We start from the raw sequence: 22,111 nt of genomic DNA, 5'->3' as shown, positions 1-22,111 counted from the left end.
TCCCCTTCCTTCTCCAATCCAAGAAGCTTAAGAAGCAAAAGGGGCTCGGCCGGCCGAGGTCAGCGGTCTGGAGCAGAACTGCCTGCCACCCCAGGGCACTGGGGACACCACGGCCGGCCGCGCAAGCACAGGCGCCCCGGAGCACTTCCGCTGCTCGGCTGAGCACGACCCTGGGACACAGGCCCGTATGTCCTGCCAGGGTGGGGACAGCCGCCTGGGGGCGCCACACACAGGGGCTTGTCACCAGGCGGATCAGGGACAGGCCAGCCCGGGGTGTGGGGGACTCGGCAGGGCCACTCAGTATGCTGTTGGTGTCCGGGCCTCTCCCAGTGCCATAGGGACAGAAAAAGAGGCTGGTTCCAGAGAAGCTCAGGGACACCAGGTGTTTGTCAAGAAGGGGCGACAGCCAGGGAGGTTCAGGGGCTCGGCCTCCAGCAGCGGATGGGGGCTCCCTCTCTGCTCCCCCAAAGACAGCAAAGCGACAGCCCGATTCCACCAGACGCATGCTAGGCTTGGTGTCAGGGGCCAAGGGTGGCCGTGCACCGGCTGGCCATAGGCCCGGCATCCCCGGGGGGTGGCGCAGGCACCCATGGTTCTGTCCCCGCCTCACAGAGAGGCCTTAATCGATGGTGGACACTGGCACAGCCCAGGTGCTGGGCAGCACTGAGACCTGACACCAAACCTCCGTCCCAGGGTTCCACGAGACTGAGGCGCTGCCCGGGCCGATACCTTACTGGTACACTGCCTAACTGTATTGATTAGCTCCTGGATAACCAGGTCCACACACTTCAGACAGGGCTCCTTCAGCTTGACCACCTGCTTTTTCACAATGGCCTCGAACGCCAAGTCCGGGGTGAAAAGCCCAGTCCTAGAACCGCCCGGACCCAGGGGGAGGGAGGTAAGTCGAAGAGAGACACGGTAGGTCAGCGGCTTCGGGGACCCCAGCTGGGCCCCCAAGAAAGAAGGTCACAGCTCACGGCAGGAGGCATGGGGGACACGTGAGTCTGCCGCCAGGAAAGCCCTGGGTGACCGACCGAAGACCATCTGAATGACTTCCTCGGTAGAGATAAGGAGGGGACCCGGTCTGGGGACCTGGTCTGGGGCCAAACCTGACTCAGCTCTGCCCCCTCCCGCCCACCCAAGCAGGCTCGGTCCTCCCAGGAGAGTGAGGTCAGGCCGGCACCGCTGGCTGGGGGACCCAGGGCCCAGGGATCCCCCAAGGGACCCAAACACGCCACGCTCAGTGCCCTCCCAGGCCCACAAGGGGAGGCTTCCGGCTAAGGGGAAACTTCAGCACCTCCCAATCAGGGGACCCCTTGGGCGGGGGGGGCGGGCCGGGCTGGAGGGTGGCCCTGGACAGGGAGCAGACCCCAGTGGCGCCCCCTCCGGGGAACTTGCCTGACACCGTGGATGTTCTTAATGGCATAGCTGATCTCCCGTCTTAAGTCCTTCTCATCAAACTCCATCTGAGAAGAGACCAGCAGACATATTGGAAAGGGGACATGGCAGGGGACAGCCCACTGCACTTGAGTTCGCAGGGCAGAGTTACTGACCAGGTCAAAACCCAAAACTGAAGCAGAAACACGTGAAACCCCCAGTTTCAGCAACGCAGCTGTGAGAGCAGGACACGCCGCCCCTGTGCACACAGGGCTGCTGACAGCGGACCTGGGCCTTCACCTGTGAGTGCTGGACACTGGGCATTCTTGGGGAAGAATCAGTGGAGTTAGAACCACTCCCAGCTGCTAAAAAAAGTCCAGCAGGCAAAGAGAGAAACAGAGGAGGAGAGAGTCAGAGGCAGAGACGGCTGGGTGCAGCCGTGTACCCCTGTAATGCCAGCTACTTGGGAGGCTGAGGCAGGAAGATCATGAATTCAAGTCTTGCCTGGACCTCACAGGGATACCATTCCTCAGGAAAAACAAAAGAAGGAAGGAAAAGAAAGAAGGAGAAAGTTCCAGAGATGATATCTCCAGGCACCATGGCAGATCTAGCTACAGACACATCCCTAGACACACGAACACTTTCATACAGGACATGTGAATTACTGTCCTTAAAAAATGTTATTACATCATCTATACACAGGGCCACCAACACACTGAGGATGTTTTCCTTCATGAGTTTACCTCTATTCTCTCTTTCTTTCTTCCTTTTTTTCCCCTGACACATGGTTTCATTGTGCAGCTGAGGCTGGCCTTGAACTCCCTTTGTAGCCTGGGTTGGCCTCAAACTCACAGCGATCCTCCTGCCTCAGCCTCCCGGGTGCTGCTGGGATTACATGTGTGCAACACCACACCTGGCCTTTCCTCTGTGTTCTATGTGCAGTCATCTCTCAACAGCCACCAGCAATGGTTCCAGAACTTTCCCTCCCGTTAGGACACCAGAACCCAGGGATGCCCAAGCCCCTTGTGTATTCCAGTCATGAGCGTTTGCTCAGATCCATGCCCCTCCTCCTCTACCCTAATTACCTCCAGGTGACTTAGAGACCCTAACACAGTGTAATGCTATGGGGCAAATGACCAGAAAGGCCCATGGTGCCAACTTTTCTTTTCCAATTATTTCTGGTCAGCAGTTGATTGAATGTATGGACGCAAAGCTTCTGGATTTACAGGGCGGATGGCATTTTACAGGGAATGCATGCTATTTCCCCCAGCTGAAGAAAATGTAATTTTCACACTCAAAGCCTCTCTCTGGGTAGAAAGTCCCAAGATAGCCAGGCACAAGCCTGTGACCCCAGCACTCTTGGAGGCTGAGGCAGGAGGAGTGTGAATTCGAGCACCACCAGGGCAATCTGGCAAGATCCTCTCGGTTAATCAACAAATGAGCGGGGGATGTAGCTCAGTGCAGAGGCCCTGGGTTCAATTCCTAGTATTAGAAGGGAAAAAAAAACCCGGCCAAGCAAGAGGCAGGTGCCCAGAGAGCGGGCCCGGCGGCTGCTACCTTCACGAGCTCGAAGGGGAAGCGCTCGTGGAAGATGCGGTTGATCCGGGCGCCCCCCGAGAGCTCCAGCGTGTCCACCTGGTCTCCAGAGCCCTCGATCCTCTTCTCGAAGTCTACCCCAAACTGCTGGACCATCCTGGGAAGCAAAGGAGCGGGTGAGCATCGAGGGAGGCAGAAGGGTCCGCCAGCCCGGGAGCCCCGCATCAGACTCGTCTGAGGGGGCAGTTACTGTGCAGAGCCTGTGGGTGACGCTGTGACGTCACAGGAGTGTGGTCAGACCCCGTGAGCTCCCAGGAGGTCCCTGAGCTTAAAACCCACGTGAAAGAAAACAAGCGAACGGTGATTCAGCTCTGTCTCCTGAGGACAGGCAAGTGAACATGTTTTTTATTTTTTTGGCACCGGAATTGAACTCAAGACCTCGCGCTTGCCAGGCAGGCCCTGGGCCGCTGAGCTCTATCCCGGCTCCTTTTTCTCTTCATTGTATTTTGTTTTTATCAAGCACATGATCCCGCTATGTAACCCAGAGGCTTGTCTCCAACTCGAGGTCTTCCCGCCTCAGCCTCCTGAGTCCTGAGGCGACAGGTGTGCAGAAAGATGCCTGCCTCTTTCTTACTGTATTTGAGGTGGAGTCTCACTAAGCTGCTCAAGCTGGCCTCGGACTTGGGTCCTCCTGCCTCAGCTCCCCAGTTATAGGTGTGTCCCATCCTGCCCTTGTATTTTCTGTCTTGCTGCCTGCCTTTGCTCCCTCCTGGGCGCCCCGGGACAGACAGACCCGTCAGGTTCACTGTGACCACTCTGGCGCCTGGCACAGGTGTGCTGAGGCCCCGCCTAAGGTTCCCGAGGTTGGCAGGGACGGGCACACGTACTGCAGCAGGGCTTTGGTTTTGCGTGTGGGGTCGTCGGGCCGGAAGTTCTTGTACTCCTCCACCTCCTTCTCCAGGGACAGCAGCTGGCTCTGCAGCTTGCTGCGCAGGTTGGGCAGGGACTCCCGGATGTGGTTGGTCAGTTGCTGCAGGGGACAGACTGGACATCAGCCAGAGCAGCACGGGCGGGAGCCTGTTCACTCCGCGGCCCCAAGCCACAGTGACAGCAGTGTCCTGCACGCACACAGATGCTGCAGCAGGGGAAGGAGAGGTGGCAGGCCTAGTGGCCCCAAGGGGACCCCGCACACTCGGGGATGCTATCACTCAAGGCCGCACATTGTCAGGGAGCCTGGGTCAGGACCTGGGCGCTCCGGGGGAGGGTGAGGAAGGGCTCCCCATCAGTGGAGCTCCCCAAGATCCTGCTGTACAGAAAAACCAAGAGGAACAGGGATGAGGGACAGTCTCCCTTCAGATAAGGAAGAGAAATTTCTTTAAGTCCTTCCTGCTTTTGTGGACAGGAAGGAGCACAGGCTGGGCAGGACGGCAATAAAAGGGGGGGCGAGCCAGAAGGAAGGGAGCGCCAGGATGTGTCCTGTCACCCCCCACCCCATGAGCATTCAGCTTACGGTCGCCCCCACCCTGGGACGGGACATTCGTGAGCGCAGCCAAGCGCTGTGGGCTCCTCTTAGCTAGGGGCCGCCCTGCGTTGTGCGGCCCAGGCAACCCTTAGCCAAGATCACCGACCCCAGGAGCCACCTGCAAACTTCGGAGCATTTAACCGAATAATTACAGTGACAATTAAAATCCCAGTAATAAAATCAACAATATTAAGAACAGTCACAGTATCCACACACTGAAAACACTATACCGGCCTCAGAATTAAATGCATTTTTTTTTCAGTCTTTGAGATGGTGTCTTAATATGCAGTTCAGGCTAGCTTTGAGCTCACTTTGTAGCCCAGGCTGGTCTGGAACTCACAGCGATCCTCCTGCCTCAGCCTCCCGAGTGCTGGGATGACAGGTGTGCACCATCATGCCTGGCCAATTTTTTTTTTTTTTTTTTTTTGAGACAGGATGTCACACAGTGCAGGCTGGACTTAAAGACTTCTGGTGATCTTCCTGCCTCGGCCTCCCAAAGACTGGGATAATAGGTTATGTGCCACCATACCATGCTTTAAATGCACTTACGAGCGTGGTGAACATGGACTGAACCCATTTGGTAACACAACTGAGCACAGTCCAAGTGGAGACGAAGGCTATTGTGCAGTGACCAGCCTGGCCCACTGCACATGGCAGCCCCGGACATGTGCTGTACCTGATTCAGGGTCTTCTGCAAATGCGGGGTGCCCATGCGGTCAGCCATGTGCCGGTACGCAGGGTGGGACAGGAAGAACTTCCTCTCGGCCGCCAGCGCTGCCCGGATGTCCTTCTTGCCCTCAATGTCCTTCTGACTGCGGTTCACCACACCGATGTAGCCTGTAGGGAGAGAGGCCATCAGGGCAGGAGCCGCACCAAGAAGGCCAGCGGGGTCAGGAAGGCGGGGGGCCGGATGTCCACGGTGGACCTGGACCAGGACTGGGCAAGAGGCGGCACCCATGGCGGCGATGCAACACAGCAGAAGGGAGCTGGGGAAAGCACGTCAGAGAGCTCGGGGCCGCTGTGTGCGGGCAGACGATCCGGTCAGAGATGGGCGGGGGCTGCGGTTCTGGGTGAAGCCACGCCTCGGGCACGCTGGGAGGTCCTGAGCTGTGCAGGGACAGCCTGAGAGCCAGGCCAGGCCAGAGGAGGAACAGAAGGGGGCCACAGTGGGGTGAGGGCGTTGGGGTGGCAGGGAGCAGAGGTGACCCGGCCGGGGACCCCAGGGGCTGGGTGGAGCGAGGCCACATGGCTGTGGAGCACGAGCCTCTGTGGGCCACAGTGTCACCTCCCTGGCCCTGATCTGCACACCTGACCATACGCCCTTGACATCGGGGCCCACTGCACTGCAGGGAAGGTGACCGCCGAGGTCTGAAGTCTGCTCCAGACCTAGTCCAGGCACCCAGGCAGCAACTGCCACCACGAAGAAAAAAGTCGAAGTGACGTGGACAGCCACGGGGACGCGCAGGTGACACTGCTGAGTAAACCCTGAGGGAGGCATGGCCTGAACAAGAAAAACTAAGACGGGTGGCTCTTGGCACCATGACACAGTGACAAGAAACGGCCTTGGCACCCAACAGACAGGCACCGTTGGCCTTTGGGCCCCTGTCAGGAAGTGACCAGAACATTCTAGAATCTTCTGGAGGCCACGTGGAAATGTCCTGAAACACGAAGGCGGTCACCAAGCAGCACAGTGCTGGAGTGCTGAGGCTCAGAACCAAGCTCTGGGAGTGGATCCACCTTCCCGGTGCCACTACAAAACACAGTCCCTTTCGGGGATCGCTTATTAAACAGGTTCTTAGCCACTGAGCCTAAGGCACCACCTGGTACGGAGCAGGCACTTAATACACTTTCCCTGTCTTTACATCTAAAAAGGAAACAACCCGCCAGGAGTGGCAGCGCACGCCTACCATGCCAGCGCTCCTGGGAGGTGAGGCAGGAGCACTGCCACGGCTGAGCAGCCCCGTTCACCTAGCACACAGGGAGGCCCTGCCCAAGAATACCAAAAGCTTGCGGATGCAGCTCAGTGTGGACGGTGGCCTGCAGGAGTAGTAACTGGGCAGGCCCTCTCCAGGAAGAGAGCTCAGGGGTGGACAGGGGATCCGGGGATCCGGTGAGAGCTCAGGGGTGGACAGGGGATCCGGGGATCCGGTGAGAGCTCAGGGGTGGACAGGGGATCCGGGGATCCGGTGAGAGCTCAGGGGTGGACAGGGGATCCGGGGATCCGGTGAGAGCTCAGGGGTGGACAGGGGATCCGGGGATCCGGTGAGAGCTCAGGGGTGGACAGGGGATCCGGGGATCCGGTGAGAGCTCAGGGGTGGACAGGGGATCCGGGGATCCGGTGAGAGCTCAGGGGTGGACAGGGGATCCGGGGATCCGGTGAGAGCTCAGGGGTGGACAGGGGATCCGGGGATTCGGTGAGAGCTCAGGGGTGGACAGGGGATTCGAGGATTCGGTATGAGCTCTGAGCAGCGACCACTAAGGGGACACCGGCCACACTCACTAAGGCTCCTCGGAAATCCTTCCTCTCTATTTGGAAATGTTCGGGTTAGAAAGCAGTTTAAAAAAGAAAGACAGACAGACAGAAAGAAAGAAAAAGACCACAAGGGGGAGCCGTGCACCCCCAACGCCGCAAACCAAAACACAGGCAAGTGACGCCCACCGCCCGCCCAGCCCAGCGCCCACCTCTCCGCAGGGGCAGCAGCTTGTTCTCCAGGACGTCCCTGGCATCTGTGCCCTCGTCCATTAGGTCGAGCTTGGTGATGACGCCGATGGTCCGCAGGCCTGGAGGAGCGGGGACGCGGTGCCGTGAGGGAACCGCCATGCGCCCTGCGGGGGCCCCCCATTTCCCAGGTGACCCTGGGCCACCCCGCCCCAGAATCCAGGGCGTCCTTACAGCCGAGCCTGGCACTGGGGTCACATGTGAGGGCCACAGAGCAGGCATCAGCTGGGGCACTGAGGGGTGACAGCTGTGTCTTGGGGACCTCACCCGCTCTCTGTTCCCCGGGGAGAGTGTGGGCTGGTACCATGTTGGAGGGCAAGGGGACCACACGTGTGAAAGGCCACCAGGCTGGTGGCCCACAGAAGGACAAGGGAATCAAAATCAAGGGAGGGACCCAGGAGGGGGAGTCCAGCCCCAGGGAGCTGTCCCATCACGTTAGAGCACGTGGGCACGGTCCAGAAGAGTCCAAACACCCAGGACCGAGTCACCAAGGGCCTGTCCCAGAGGACACTCACAGGCAGGGTGCATCCAACAGGGCCACGTGCTCACACACGAACCACACAAAAGTAGGGGAGATGGCTGAGCTTTAAAAGAGTTTAAAATGGGCATGGGGGGGGGGGGCTGGGGATTCAGCTCAGCGGCATAAGTCTGCCTTGCAAGCAGGCGGTCGTGAGTTCAATCCCCGGTACCGATAAAAAGGAAAAAGACAAAAAAAAAAAAAAAAAAAAAAAAAAAAAGGGCATGGGGGCCCACACCTGTGACCCCAGCCCTGGGAGGCTGAGGCAAGGCAGGATGATTGCTGTGAATTCCAGGCCAGCCCAGAATAGACAGCGGGACCCTGTCTCAAAAAACCCAAAGTGAAAAACAAAACACACACACAGACTAAAAGATGGGTGTGGTGGCACCTGCCTGTAATCTCAGCATTCTAGGAGACTGAGGCAGGAGGGTCACCAATTCCAGGCCACCCTGGACAGCCCTTCTCAAAATAAAAAAGGGCTGGGGATGGAACTCAGTGCAGAGGCCCCAAATTCAACTCCGGCATCAGGAAAAATGTGTCTGTGTCCGTGCTGTACTTGGGTAACACCCCAGCAGGCTCAGAACGTACCCCAAAGTCCTACGGCAGCCTCAACAACCTGCACGACTATCCCCCTCAAACCCTCTCCTGTTTCTGCAGCACTGGCAGTGGAACCCAGGACCTGTGCACTGAGCTTCACTCACCCCCATCCCCTTTATTTCTTATTTTGACACAGGGTCTCCCTAAACTGCTAAGTTATCCAGATTGGGCCAGAAATGGCGACCCTCCTGCCTGAGCCTCTCAGAATGCTGGCAGGACAGGCTGCTGCCACGGCGCCCCGCACCCACCCCTGCCGCCCTTCCTCAGGGGCCTGGTCACCCCCGGGCCTCCCCACGCATGCTATCATCTCCCTTGCTGGAGAATCGGCCTCCTACCCTGCTCCTCTTGTGCCCGAGTGACCCCAAAGCCCAGACCCAGCCTGGCACGCACTGGGCACCTGTGCCCTAAGTGGCCACCTGAGGGGCCAGACTCTGGTGCCCTGGGCATGGCCGCTGCCGCCCACTCTCGCCTTCCAAGTCGGGCTGCTGAGTGGTGTGTGGAGATCCTCGGCCAGTGGCCCTCACAGTGCCCTGCTGCTCGGGGAGCTGCTCCCGCGGTGACATGTGGCAACTGCTCCCCAGGCAGGATGAGCAGCTCTCAGAGCGGGGACCTGAACTCCTACCTGCACCCTGCGAAGGCCTGTGTGATAGCTGGATCTTATTTATTTTTTTGAGACAGGATGTTGCTATGTAGTTCAGGCTGGCCTTCAGTGTGGGGAGATCCTCCAGCCTCAGCCTCCCAAAGTGTTGGGGTTACACAGTGCGAGGATTATGGGCTTATACTACTGTGCCTGCTTACCCTACAGCCTCCTGACACAAGAGACCTCGCTGCTACTCAGCTTGTTTTTCTTGATCACTTTCAAATAGTTTCAGGCCCACCAACCACTAGACCAGTGGTGGTGAACCTGTGGCACGCGTGCCCCTGCAGGCTGTTTATACCACGGAGAGCTCTAAACAGAGCTGGGTGTGGTGGCTCAGGCTTGTAATCCCAGCACTAAGAGGCTGAGACAGGAGGATTTCTGGGAGTTTGAGGCCAGCCTGGGCTATAACATGAGTTTAAGGCCAAACTGAACTACACAGTAATACTCTGGTTCAAAAACAAGAAAGAAAGAGAGCTGTAAAGGTTCGCCATCCCCAGCACAGGCCCTCAAAAACTGAGCCCGAATCAACCTTTGCATCGGTGGACAACCCCGGGTATTTGTTAGTGACAGAGCCGTCCCATATCATCTGCTGCCCTCCTCCTCTGCACTGGCACAGGGGCACCGTGGTGCCCTGGGTGGCCTCCCAAGGGACAGATGCCCTGCTCCTGAGGAGAAAGCAGGGCCCAGGAGGGGGCCGCTACCCGAGCCCCACTACACACCTTGGGGGTCGACCTCCTTGGCCAGCTTGAGGGCGTCCGAGTTGGCCAGATCCATGTTGGCAGGCGTCACGGCCAGGATCAGGCTGCTGTCCCGGCTGATGAACTGCAGGATCATGTCCTTGATCTGGTACTCAATGTCGGGGGGCTGGTCCCCCACGGGCACCTTGGTGATGCCCGGGAGGTCAATGAGGGTCAAGTTCAACACTGCGGGGAAATCAGAGGAAGGTGGTCAGAGGCCAGGAAAGGCAGCAGGGCAGCCCTGTGGGGGTCCCCCCGTCCCCAAGGCCCCCAGGGGGCAGGTTATTGGGGTGCAGCCTCACACGCCTCCTGGGGCACAACTTTTACTTTTCTCTCTCTTCCTTTCTTCCTTTCTTGAGGTATAGGAGGTCACATTCAGGGGCGCTCTACGACAGTTCCATCTTTCGCCCTTGTTTGTTTTCTAAGATGGTGTTGCTGTGCTGCCCAGCTACACCTAGAGCTCGCAGTCCTCTGCTTCGGCCTCCCGGAGTGCCGGGACGGGATGCCAAGTGTGCACCACCTGCCTGGTGTCTTGCACACACCACGTGAGTCCGCTCCTGCAGAGCTGCATCTTCCATCCTCCACCCCAGGGACGTGGGCCCTGAATCTGACTAAAGTTTAGTCCACGCAGCCATCTATTCAGCCAATGCCACGGGCGCACGGGAGGCAAAATGATGGTGCTATGATAAGAACACTGAATCTAGGTGCAGCGGTGCACACCTGTCATCTCTTTGAGACAGGATCTCACTATGCAGTTCGGGCTGGCCTTGAACTCAGTTTATAACCCAGCCTGACCTCCAACTTGTGGCAATCCGCCTGACTCAGCTACCTGAATGCTGGGGCTATAGGCATTCGCCACCACATCCAGGCTGCCAGCCTTTTTTTTAACTTTTGAGACAGGGTCTCACTAAGCTCCCTAGATTGCACTCCCACTTGGGATCCTGTCTCAGCCTTCCACGGTGCTGGGATCACAGGCTCGTAATCGCCACACCTGGGTCTCCGGGTGCAGCCTCCCGCAGGACTGGGATTCCAAGCTGCGCTCCAGCACCTGGCTGCAGCTCTTACTGAGAGACCGGAAGTCCTAGAGCCTTTGCGATGAAGGTGCTATCCTTATTCCTAAACTGCAACCCGCCCGGGAGCTGCCGTCTGACAGGGTGACACAACAGCCACCTGCACCAGTAGGTCGCGCTGGCGAGGGCTGGCTGAGAGTTCTGCGCATGTGAAGAGCGACTGGGTGGGCGTGGCAGGGCCGGCCTTCCCCGCCCCCCGCCCCGCCCCCTGAGAGGCCCACCGTGCGGCGAGTAGACCCGCAGGTTGATGGGCACTGGGGAGATGCCTTTGTTGGTCCCCGTGACCCGGTCCGTCTCTGCTTCTATCTCCTGCCTGACTTCATCAAAGTCTGTAAACTTTTTGGACTTGCAGTGCAGAAACTCCGCATATTCTGCAACGAGAAGGAAGACGCTTAAAATGAGCCAAGAAGCAGTCTTGTCGGTAGGGAGCAGAAAAGGGCTTCTTCTTTCCGGAACCAAAGCTTTGTCTACAAGAGAAAGAAAAGTAGCAGCCGGTCAGTCGCTCTAGGAATTTGGGGGTCAAGAGAGGCATTCTTTTTTTTTTTTTCTGTCTTTTTGAGACAGGGTCTCTCTATGCAGCTCAGGCTGGCCTTGCGCTCACTTTGGAGCCCAGGCTGGTCTCGAACTCGCAGCGATCCTCCTGCCTCAGCCTCCCGAGTGCTGAGATTACACCGTGAGCTACCATGCTCCGCTAAGCCAGTCATTCTTTTTTTTTTTTTTGATGCTGGGAATCGAACTCACGACCTTGCGCTTGCCAGGCAGGTGCTTATGCCACTGAGCTAAGTCCCCAGCCCAAACGAGTCATTCTTGCAACAAATATCATAGCACCATCAAGCCCTTCAAAGGCTCACATGTTCAGAGCTGGCACTTTCAGCCGGTACCTGGGTCGTGGAAGTGCTGTGCTGTGGGGTGGCAGAGGGGGTCCCTCGCGCCGTTACCTGGTCCTGTTCTTGTCCTCACCCCCTTTCTCCTGCTCTGACCCTTTCTGCACTGCTCCTGGCTGCAGTGCTGTGCACCTCTCTCCTCAGTGCCTTTCTCCCACAGGAGGGGCTGAGCGGACTGAACCTCGGAAACTGTGAGCCCCGTGAATATCATTCTCCCTTTTACATTGTGTAGGTTGACTATTTTGCTACAGCAACAAAAAGCTGATTCCAAAATGGATACAAGTGGAGAATCCCTCATGCAAAATGCCTGGGGCTGGCAGGATTGCACCCTTGAGACTTTTTCAGATTCAGGAACATTTCCCATCACAAGGTGAGCCATCGTGGGGAAGGAAAGCAGGGCTGAACTCGACAGTCACCATTCACATGCACGTCCCCCTCACGGCCCACAGGCAGCTGACAGCGTGTTTTCAGTCTTTTCAGTGTTTGAAGGGTGACAGGTCACAGGGACCCGGGTACGGAACTTCTCATGGGTGATGTCACACTGGCACTCAGTTCATACCGTGGCTCTTCAGATGGGGGCGAAGATGCAGTCTGCAGAGCACAATTCTACAAACTATGTCATGACTGCCACGAAGCAGAAAAGCCATCAGCGGGTGGGTGTGACCCGTGTCCATTCTCTTCTTTCTTTTTTAAACGCAGTGGGGTAGGGATGGAACCAGGGCGTTGGTGTCCCAGGTAGGCAGCGTGTCGCCCCTCAGCTGCACGCCCAGCCCTGTTCTTTCACTCGCACACGGACCCGATGAGGAGCTAGCAGGCCATGTCACCCAGAGGGACAGCCCCGCACACAGGGCCCTCACAGGCTTTCCAGGGAGGACTCCCAGCAGGAGGCCCAGGGGTGTCTGGAAGCTGGGCTCAGAGTAACAGGAGGGAGGAGGAGTGACCAACAAGGCCGCATGGGGCCTGTCACCGAGCCCCAGAGCACAGAGACAGGATGCAGGAAGCGGAGGCCTTGGCTGACTGTGTAGTGTGGACGCAGCCGGGGTCACTCAGCAGTTAGTTCCCCAGCCGTCCCCATGTTTGAACGTGGCTGCTAAAATGTTAGGAAAGAGCAAAAGACAAAAAACCAGTCAGCCAGGCGCGGGGGCACACATCTGTAATCCCAGCACTCGGGAGGCTGAGGCAGGAGGATCGATTCGAGTTTGAGGCCAGCCTGGGCTACACAGTGAGTTGAAAGCCGGCCTGAACTGCACAGTGAGAACCTGTCTCAAAAAAGACCTAAACAAATAAATAAGATAAAATGCTGGGGAGCTGGTACTCTTGAGGCTCTGAGATCACAGCTCCTGCAATGCTGCTTAAAAGAAAGGGGATGCCATGGGCTGGGGACTTGGCTCAGTGGTGTAAGCGCCTGCCTGGCAAGCACAAGCTCCTGAGTTCAATCCCGGAACCAAACGAACAAAAACGGAACAAGACAATGTAGGGGAGGGCAGCCCCCCGGGACCCTGCTGGTCTCTCGGAAGCTCTCGCTAGTCCCGGTTCCTTTCCTAGTAAATGTCTCTCCTCAGCCTCTGCTGTTCCTTAGAGTTCATTTTCCACTTCGGGGAATGCAGACTCGGCACCCCAGGTACCTGGCATCTCCCCAGGTCACCCTGCGGGGACCCCTCTGACACACCAGAAGGAGGTGAGTTTGCTTTGGTTTCATGGTGCCCCCCCCTAATTTCAACTGTATTCTGGATTGTGACGCATTTAGGCAATCAGAAATTTCACGCTGAATTTTATGCGTTGTCTTTTTTTACAAGACTAAAGACAAGACTTAAGAACACAGATTACAGACCAAGGTCAGTGATGTCACCCACAGGCCCTTGCGGCCCCGAGTCAGTGTCACCTAAGTGACTATACCTGCAATCTTACTGGTTAAGCATAATTTTTGAGTAATAAAGTTTTATTACTTTGCTCTATAAACTTCCTCTGAGAGGTGGGCTCACTGGCAGCCCATTCAGGACCCCTCCTGTCCCTCAGGAGCTATTCCCATTCCGAGTTCTTTTTCCCAATAAATTTTCCTACGCTTAAAAAAATAAGTAAAAACAAAGGGGAGCCCAGTGTGTAGGTCAGGCTGCAGTCTCAGCACTCTGGGGGGCTGCGGCAGGAGGATTGAGAGTTTGAGCCCAGCCTGGGCATCTTAGTGAGACCCTGTCTCACGATAAAAATTTTTTTTTAAAAAAGAAAGAAACAGGTACGGGCTGGGGCTGTAGTGCAAAAGCCCAGAACAGAAAAAGAAAAAAAAAAAAAAATCACCGGAACCAAGAGAGGAAGGAGAGAGAAAAAAAAAAAAGGAAGGAAGGAGAAAGCAAGCCACGGCGGCCGCGGCAGGGGCCCGGCCTGCACAGAGCTGCGGGGAGGAGCGCTGCCCGCTGGCAGCTCTGAGTCCAGGCTGGCAATCACCTGGGCATCCACCAGGAGGAGACCTGAGCACGGGAAAGCACAGCCCGGCAGCGGGGACTCCCCACCAGGAAGGAGGGGACGGAAGGCCGCCAAGATTCCTGCCCGGCCTGCCCCGTGCCCAGCCCCCATCCTGGCAGCCAGGCCCTGTGCAGAGTCCTCGGTGCCTCCCGAGGCCCTCGGCAGGCAACTGGTCTCCACAACCTCTGAGGTCAAGATGGGGAAACTGAGGCCCAGAGGGGAACACACTGGGCCCACAGGCAGGGTGGAAGCGGGCCTTGGGACTCTAAGTTGGCAGGGACTGTGGCTCTCAAGCCAGGTGGCCTCTGAGGTCTCCAGAAGAGTCCTCATCTCTGTGCCCTTCCGCCGCAGGGCTGGGACGATCCAGGGTCCCCAGCCCCGCCCCACGCAGCTATCAGCTACCTCCTCCAAGGACACTTGCACTAGGCTCTCACCAGAGGACAGGGAACGCCCAGCTGCCATTCCTGCAGCTGCCACTAAGAACGGTACCAATGTGTCCCCCACCCCCCAGCACCTCGGCTCCTTTCTCTCCAGGCCCTGGGCTTTGCTGAGAGATGGTGGAAGGGGATGTGAAGTCCAGCTGTGCTCCAGGATGCAGGCCCGCCCTGCAGGCCTCTATTCCCCCAGGTATCAGGGAAGTCCGGCCCACTTTGCCCTCAGCCTCCTCTTCCTCTGCCAGGACCCACCAGCCTGCTGTCTCTCCTGGGCAGCCTCCAGCGAGTCCTGCAGCTTAGTCCTCCTCCCCGCTGTGGCCAGCGCACACTGCCCACCACAGGACCCCAGATCTCCTCAAGGACCAAAGTTATTAGCTTCCTCTGCAAAGAGGCCTCTCTCAGGTCTCAGTCTTCTGATCTGAGAAATGGGCATCACAAGGGGCCTGACTGAGGTCTCAAGGAATCTACATCTGACACGCAGCCATCAAAGTGGGCAGGGGCTCTACCACCCTCCTAACTGACAGGGGGCCCAGAGGGGGAAAGGCACCCTCCCAAGCTCCTGCAGGTCCCATTGTCCTCTCTGCTCTGATGCCCTCACTGATGTGGTTAAAGATTCACCAGCTTGAAGAATGCATGGGGGGGGGGTGTATCAGAAGCTATGAGGCCACTTGTCTGGCAACCAATGTCAAGCCACCATGCCACTACCTGCCCTGCCCATCCTGGTCCCCAATGCCCGATGTACCCCTCCCTCCCTCCCTGGCCACAGCGTTTCCCAGTGACAAAGCAAGCTCCTTGGGGCCTGGGCCAGCGCAGCCAGCCACATGCAGCAGACATGCACACCACGCGGGGGGTTCCCCCTGGAGACGGCCAGGCCAGAAAGGGGGAACCCAGGTCCTGCTGCAGCAGTTGTCGCCAACCCTGGGGCTCCCACCGACAGCATTTTCACTTGGGGCTCAGTGGACACAAGGGACGCAGGGCCGCCCTCCAGGCCGGTGTGGAAGCGGGAGCAGGGGCTGGCGTGGATGACTGCTCGCCTAGCAGGCGGCCTACTTACTACGGGCGGACTCCCAGCCTGGCCCGCAACACCCGGCCCTGGAGCACAGGATGCAGACCTCCAGCGGGCCCCACTGCCCTGCATGGTCACTCCCCACCTTAAACCCAGATTCTCTCCGTCAGGTGGCCCAGGGCACAAGTAAGCAGCCCCTGAGGAGGTCCTAGTCCCAAAAGGAGCCCCCGTGGGGCGCGCCTAGCAGGGGACAGCCCTCCTCCCCTGGGGTAACCTGGGGCCCGAGCCGGGTGGCCTTTCCTGGAAGTTGCAGAAAGGCAAGTTTCCGCTGGGAAACCTGAATCTGCCTTCAGGGCCGCCCACAAGTGCAGGGAGGGCGGGGCAGGCACGGGTCAGGATTTGGGGAAGTGACGGGAGGAAGAGACAGATCGGGCCTGGCGTGGGGGTCTGGGCCTGCTCCCCACTCTCTGAGGCTGAGACAGGAGGGTCATCAGTCTGGACTACACAGTGAGAGAACCTGGCTCAGAAACGAAGAAGAGGAGCGTGTTGGTGTGTGCAGCCCAACAGCCTCAACACATCCGGCCTAGGCTGCCGGCCTGTCCTTCGGTCCCTGAGTTTCCTTGCAACACAGAAGGCCAGCGTGGAAGCCATGCTGGCTTCGGCGAGAACGCTGCTCCCTTGGTGAAGCTCACGGCAGGGTCAGGGTGAGACCCACAGCATGCCAGTCTTGGCACATCCCGCATAGGGGCTCTGCCCCGCTGCTGCTCCCCTCTTCCCCTGCTCCCAGCCCAGCAAAGGGCCCCTCTGACCTCAACCTGGCACTGTAACAGCCACACCCAGGGTCGAGCGAGCTGGGTCCTAGACACACTTGGGAAGCCCTGAGCACCCAACACGCAGCAAGGAGCTGCTCATGCACACTTCCCCCGGGGCCTTTAGCTGACCTCAACGGCACGAAGGGCATCTCCCCTACCTGGGCAGCCCTGACTCAGAACAGCGGGTGATCGCTGTCTGCAGGGACTCACTGCTTTGAAGAAGGTGACACTGTCAGCTGGCATCTGGACCAGCCCCCATCCTCTGCCAGGGCCAGCTCCAGGCTGTCTTCTCTACCCGTGGAGGGAAATTACTAGCTTAGCTGTTGTCAAGGGCCACCCAGGTAGAGCCCAGGCTGCAACCCAACTCCTGACGATAGGGGTTATGAGGTTTCTAAGGAAAGCACTCCTCTGTCGGGCTCCCTAGAGAAAGGTGCTGGGTAAAGTGCTTTTTGCTTTTTGTTTTTTTCTGAGAGAGGAGATCTTGCTACGTTGCCCAGGCTGGTTTTGAAATCCCAGGTTCAAGCAATCCTCCTGCCTCAGCCTCCCTGCTGAGCAGCTGAGACTACAGGTGTGCGGCCTCATATGGGACATAACCCCGCCCTCTTTCCATACACTCGGGCTGTGCTGCTGGGCCACGAATGGGGGCCAGGGCCTGTGCTGGGCACCGGGTGACAGCACCAGACAGAGTGGGCCAGCACGCCTGCCCTGGGCTCTGCCATCCTAGGGGGGGGACACCACAGCGCAACACCAGGATAGGACATGTCGGTGTCACGTCACGGTGCCGCAGGAGGAAGGAAAGATGCTGGGGCTGGAGCTGGGTGCAAGTCAGAAGCTCTGGGTGGCAGCGGGGCGGAGGGGAGTACAAGCAGGGCGCTCCCGGCAGGAACAGCACTGAGCTCCAAGACCCAGAGGTGGGAACGGGGGAGCCGGAGGGTCAGCTGCAGCAGGGACTGGTCAAGGCCACAGAGCCCTGAGGAGGCCAGGCGGCTTCTGAGGCGGACAGGAACCCCGCAAGCCAAGTCCTGACAGCTCTTCTGCCTTCTGCAAGTACAGACCAAGGTCAAAGTCAAAGTCAAGGTGGGAGTCGGGGCGCAGCAGGCCGGGTCACCCACATGTCAAAGCGGAAGAGTTCCCAGCACTCAGGGAGTGTGAGGCTCTAGGCTGACTCCCAGGGAAGAAGGTGGGTCCACCCTCGGCCACAGAGCTTCCCGTGGCTGCGGTCTTGGGTAATCTTTAATCCAAGCCGGTTGTAAGTCATGGTTCACTGGAAGCAGGCCTCACAGGTGGCCGGGCAGCCCTGGTGCAGCAGGAGGCAGAGAGAGCGCCCGCTAGGCCTCACAGGAAGGACAGCTGGCCACAGGCTTACAAGGCTCTGTGTTTTTTCTTTTTTTATTGGTACCGGGGATCGAACTCACGACTGCCTGCTTGCAAGGCAGGCACTTATGCTGCTGAACTAAATCCCCAGCCCTGTACAAGGCTCTGTGGACTCGAGGCACACATAGTTGCCCCCCTTTCCAGATAAGGAAACTGAGGCACAGAAAGGAGAGCTGCCTGTTGGAGCCCGGGCCAGGGAGTACTCGCAGGCTGGCTCCTCAGCCAACCGAAGGAGCTTCCAGCTTTAGGAGTGCCATGAGTCCTCAGGGCCAGCACCACTTCCCTGGTCCTGCCTCCCCAGCCTGGACACCTCTGCCCTCATCCCACAGTGGCACCCAGGCCAGGTGCCACATCCCAGGCTATCACTCTCCCCCAGCCTGGATCCTGCCCCTGGCCTGCTGTCCTGACCTCCGGCCCAGCCTCCCCATGCCTCCCAGCTCCTCCTTAGCTGCTCCTGGTGGCCCTGAGCACGAAGGCAGATGCCCGACCCAAGGTACTGGCTGATGTCAGCCTGTCCGCCTTGATGCTAGGCTGAGGCTGGGGTGGAGACCATGCTGGAGCACCCTAGAAAAAGGACAATCCCTGTCCTATAAGACACCCCACCCACCAGCCCCACAGGATCCAGCGGACTTGACCTCATATCCTCTGCTGTCCTCTTCCCCGTGGCTGGTGGCCCACCCACTCCCAGCATCTGCTCCAGCCTCCCGCCATCAACAGCTACACATCGGTCTCTGGGCCACATCTTAAGACACTGAGCCTTTACAGAAAGATCAGAAGCCTTAAGCAGCTCATCTGCAGGGTGGGGCTTAGGCTTTAACATTCACAAACCCAAGCAGCCCCAGCTACAGCCCTGCACGTGCTGCCTGCCCTACCCTGTCTCGGTTTCTGTTCCTCTCCCAGCATCAACCACGCTGAAGCTCTGTGGCTGCGCAGCCCTGATGGCTCCGCACCCACTGCACAGCCCAACTCTAATGGCAGTCTCAGCTGTAAGGCTACCTACTCAGAGGAGCGGGGCTCCCTGTGCTCCAATCTCCTGCCACCATCTACACATACGTTTGCCACCGTCTGGGCTAGGTGAAAATGGCATGACCCAGGTGCTGGGTCAAGAGCTCAGTGGCACAATGCTGAGTGATGATGAGACCCCCCCCCCCCAAGCCCCAACGTGCCCATAGGCAGGGATACGAGCTGAAAAACACAGTCACAGCCATTAGGGCAGCAGCTCTAGCAAGGGCCTGGCGCAGGTACCACGGAGGGCAGGAAACACGGCCGTGAGCAAGGTCCCTCCCTCGCCCACCAGGACGGCCTTCTCCAAGTGTGGCCGGGGGTCCAGCAGCTGTAGCAACACCTCACGAAAAATGCAGATTATCGCCCCTCCACCTTGAATCGCTGAATGGGAAACAAGAACTCAATGTGGCCCAACTGATCACACGCATCAGGGTTAACAACCAAACTCCGGGGCTCTGCCACACAACTGATTAGACGCTGAGCCAAAGGAGGCAGCCCATTGGCCACCCCGTGACCTATCACAGGGCAGCATTCACAAGAGGCCGCTCTGAACCAATCAGCTGGTCTCATTGGAGCCACACCCCCACACGACGGCTGCGCAGTCAGGATAAAGGTCCGCCTACGCAGCGAAAAGCTAAAGCTCAGACTGGGTAGCCTAGGTGAAGGTCTCTTTGACCTGGAGGGTCACAGTTGGAGACAGATGCAGCAATCTGGCTGAGCTTTGGTCCGCCTATCTATAAAACCAGCTGCAGAAGCTACTCGTGAGTACTGGCCAGGCCCCTGTATTCCTCTCCTCTCCTGGGCCCTCATATTCTCTGCACAGAGTGGCACACTGAAGCATTTTGGGATGATGTGCACAGCCGATTTCAAAAGGGTTCTGCAAAAACTTGGTGTCTGCCTGGTCACAGTTGAGGATGCTGGGGGTGGAAGAATGAGTTTTCACTGAGCTGTTTTTCACCCATTTTTTGCACACATGTGAGTTCAAACCCCAGTGACACAACCCCGGACCCCAGCCTCTGCCCAGCTGCGGCCCCACTTGGCCATCAGGTCTGTGGTCGCCTCCTACGCAGGCTGCTGGCCGCAGGCACCATACCTGTTTTTGAGAAGATGAGCTGCAGAATGAGAGGCCGCCTGGTGACAATTCCTGAACCTCGGGGGAGGAAGTCCCTGTGAGGGTAGAAAGGGTCAGAAGTTACTCACATGTCCGGCTCAAGGGGTAGGAAGTGTGACCACATGTGGTGGAGTAACTGCAGTCTTGCAAAGCTCAGCAAAGACACCAGCCCCAGCTGGGCCCTGGACAATCCTCTGGCTGGGAGGGTCCTGAGGCTCCAGGGGTGGGGAAGGATGGGCGGGCACAGGGACACAACTGTTGCCCTCAGCCTCTCTCTGTGACAAGTATTCAGGCTGTGTTCATGCTAAAAAGAGATCACGCTGGGCATGGTGGCATACTTCTGAAATTCCAGCATTTAGGAGGCTGAGGCAAGAGGATCGCAAATGCCAGCCTAGACAATTCAGCAAGACCCTATCTCAAAATAAAGTGTTAAAAGAGCCAAGGGGGGCTGGGGATTTAGCTCAGGGGCATAAGTGCCTGCCTTGCAAGCAGGCAGTTGTGAGTTCGATCCCTGGTACCGATAAAAAGGAAAAAGACAAAAAAAAAAAAAAAAAAAAAAAAAAAACCTATAGATGTAACTCAGTACAAAGCCTTGGGTTCAACCCTTGGTGCCAAGTGGGGGGCCGGGGAGACAAGTTCTCAAAACATTTCCTGTTTTAAACAACTGCCATACACGTGAGACATAAAGGCAAAGTAAAAGGAAACACATTAATGACACACTGTGGTGTGGTTTGTATTCAGAAAAGATAAATCTATAGAGGCAGAAGGCCGGTCAGTGGTTGCCTGGGGACAGGAACAGGGATTGATTCCCAAGGAGGGGGAACCTTGTGGGCCGATGGGCATGGGCTAAACTGGTACTGTGACAGTGTTTACTGACATTTACTGTGACTTTAGTGAATGTCAGAACATGTGCACCACGGCAGGTGACGTAAGTGATCCTGTGCACTTAACCGTGGAAATACACCACCGGCCTAGGAGATGAAGGCAGCCAGCACTGACTTCCTCTGTGTACACCTGGACGTGCAGTGTGAGAAGCCCACGGCCAGCCTCTACCACTGAGAAAGGGAAACGAGAGCGCCTGTGGTCACTCGGCATCGGCGTGTTCAGGGCACTCTGAAGCTGCCGGGTGTGGCGGTTCGAGCCTGTAATCCTAGCACTTGCGAGGCTGAGGCAGGAGGACACTCCAGACCAACCTAAGCTGGGTAGTGAGACCCTGCAGAGCACGGTATTGAGCAGAAGTGTTCATTTCATATACAGCAGGACAGCAGAGGATGGCACCAGCCAAATGCAGACCAAATTGGCACCACTGTCTTGCTCAGCAGGGGAAGAGGGCAATCCGTATGTAGAGAGAGAGCTCAGTGCTCAGCCTGAGAACCAGTGGGAACATACAGCCACAGCAGTGTGTGGGTGGCAGGCGGGAGCAGCACACGATGGGGTGCGGGGACACGGCGGGGACCACAGGATGTGGGCCTGCATCTGCCTGGGACCCTCCACAGGCAGCAGGGCCAGCGCTGAGGTCCGAGCTGCCCCGGTGGGCAGGCCATGTGTGAGTGGTACCTAGCCGCCTGGGCTGGCTATAACAGATGGAGGGGGCCAGGCAGGCAGGATGGGGCACAGAGCCTGGCAGGACCCAGGGTGGACTAGAAAGTGGTGAGCTGGGGACAAGAGGGACAGAGAAGGACTGACAAGGGCAAGAGGAGGTGGGACAGCGGGGAGCCCCACAGGACATGGCTTTCTTTTCTGCACCCTGTTGCTGGCAGCCCCAGTGGCATCACCTCCCTACACCCAGGATGCCACATGCCATTCTGCACATCCCTGAAGATGACAGAGAGCCCGAGGGCCCTGCCTGCCCCGCACAGGACACATCACACCAAGTGGCCACTGTGTGCTGATGCTGTGACCTGCCGTCTGCACCCATCAGGCCAGTGAGGAGGCTGAGACAGGCAGTGAGTCTGCCGTGGCAGAAGTCGCACACTCAGGGACGTCTCTGGGCACTGTGACGGTGCGGGCACCGTGGGCCAAGGTCAGGGACTGTGCTGGCCTCGGAGGGGTGTAGGCCACAGGGCCACCAGCACACATACTGGCTCCCCTGGAGGGGGCATCACACAGGCTCCCCTAGCCCCACCTCTCCGGTGACTTCTGAAGCACAAAGACAGGGATGGGTCCGTCAGTGGTCAGAAAACACAGGAAGCTGGGCGCTGAGGCACACATTTGTAATCCCATCCCTGGAGAAGCTGAAGCAGGAGGATCCCCGAGTCTGAGGCCAGCCTGGACTACACAGCGAGACCCTGTCTCAAATAAAGAAAGATACGA

General features: G+C 58.0%; 1 protein-coding gene across 15 annotated transcripts in view; it reads right to left on the bottom strand.

Annotated features, from left to right (window-relative positions):
• Dnm2 (dynamin 2) overlaps nucleotides 1-22,111 on the bottom strand; it is a 65,063-nt gene that overhangs the window by 20,561 nt on the left and 22,391 nt on the right. For 9 of the 15 annotated variants that reach the window (XM_013150033.3, XM_063228687.1, XM_004999467.4 and 6 more), the window contains exons 2-10: nucleotides 19,781-19,854; nucleotides 10,937-11,086; nucleotides 9,628-9,831; nucleotides 7,118-7,216; nucleotides 5,112-5,272; nucleotides 3,801-3,943; nucleotides 2,935-3,070; nucleotides 1,399-1,466; nucleotides 730-868 (exon numbers count right to left, since the gene is read on the bottom strand). In XM_013150033.3, the coding sequence (XP_013005487.1) occupies nucleotides 730-868; nucleotides 1,399-1,466; nucleotides 2,935-3,070; nucleotides 3,801-3,943; nucleotides 5,112-5,272; nucleotides 7,118-7,216; nucleotides 9,628-9,831; nucleotides 10,937-11,086; nucleotides 19,781-19,854 (1,174 nt within the window). The remainder of the gene's footprint in view (nucleotides 1-729; nucleotides 869-1,398; nucleotides 1,467-2,934; nucleotides 3,071-3,800; nucleotides 3,944-5,111; nucleotides 5,273-7,117; nucleotides 7,217-9,627; nucleotides 9,832-10,936; nucleotides 11,087-19,780; nucleotides 19,855-22,111) is intronic. The other 6 variants (XM_063228690.1, XM_023564040.2, XM_004999460.4 and 3 more) reach the window with 2 other exon arrangements.

Source organism: Cavia porcellus, unplaced genomic scaffold, assembly GCF_034190915.1.
Source record: "Cavia porcellus strain 051 isolate PalLab524CR breed Dunkin Hartley unplaced genomic scaffold, mCavPor4.1 scaffold_17, whole genome shotgun sequence".
Taxonomy (NCBI): domain Eukaryota; kingdom Metazoa; phylum Chordata; class Mammalia; order Rodentia; family Caviidae; genus Cavia; species Cavia porcellus.
Note: the sequence above shows the minus strand (reverse complement) of the source record. Positions and strands in the feature narration are given on the sequence as shown.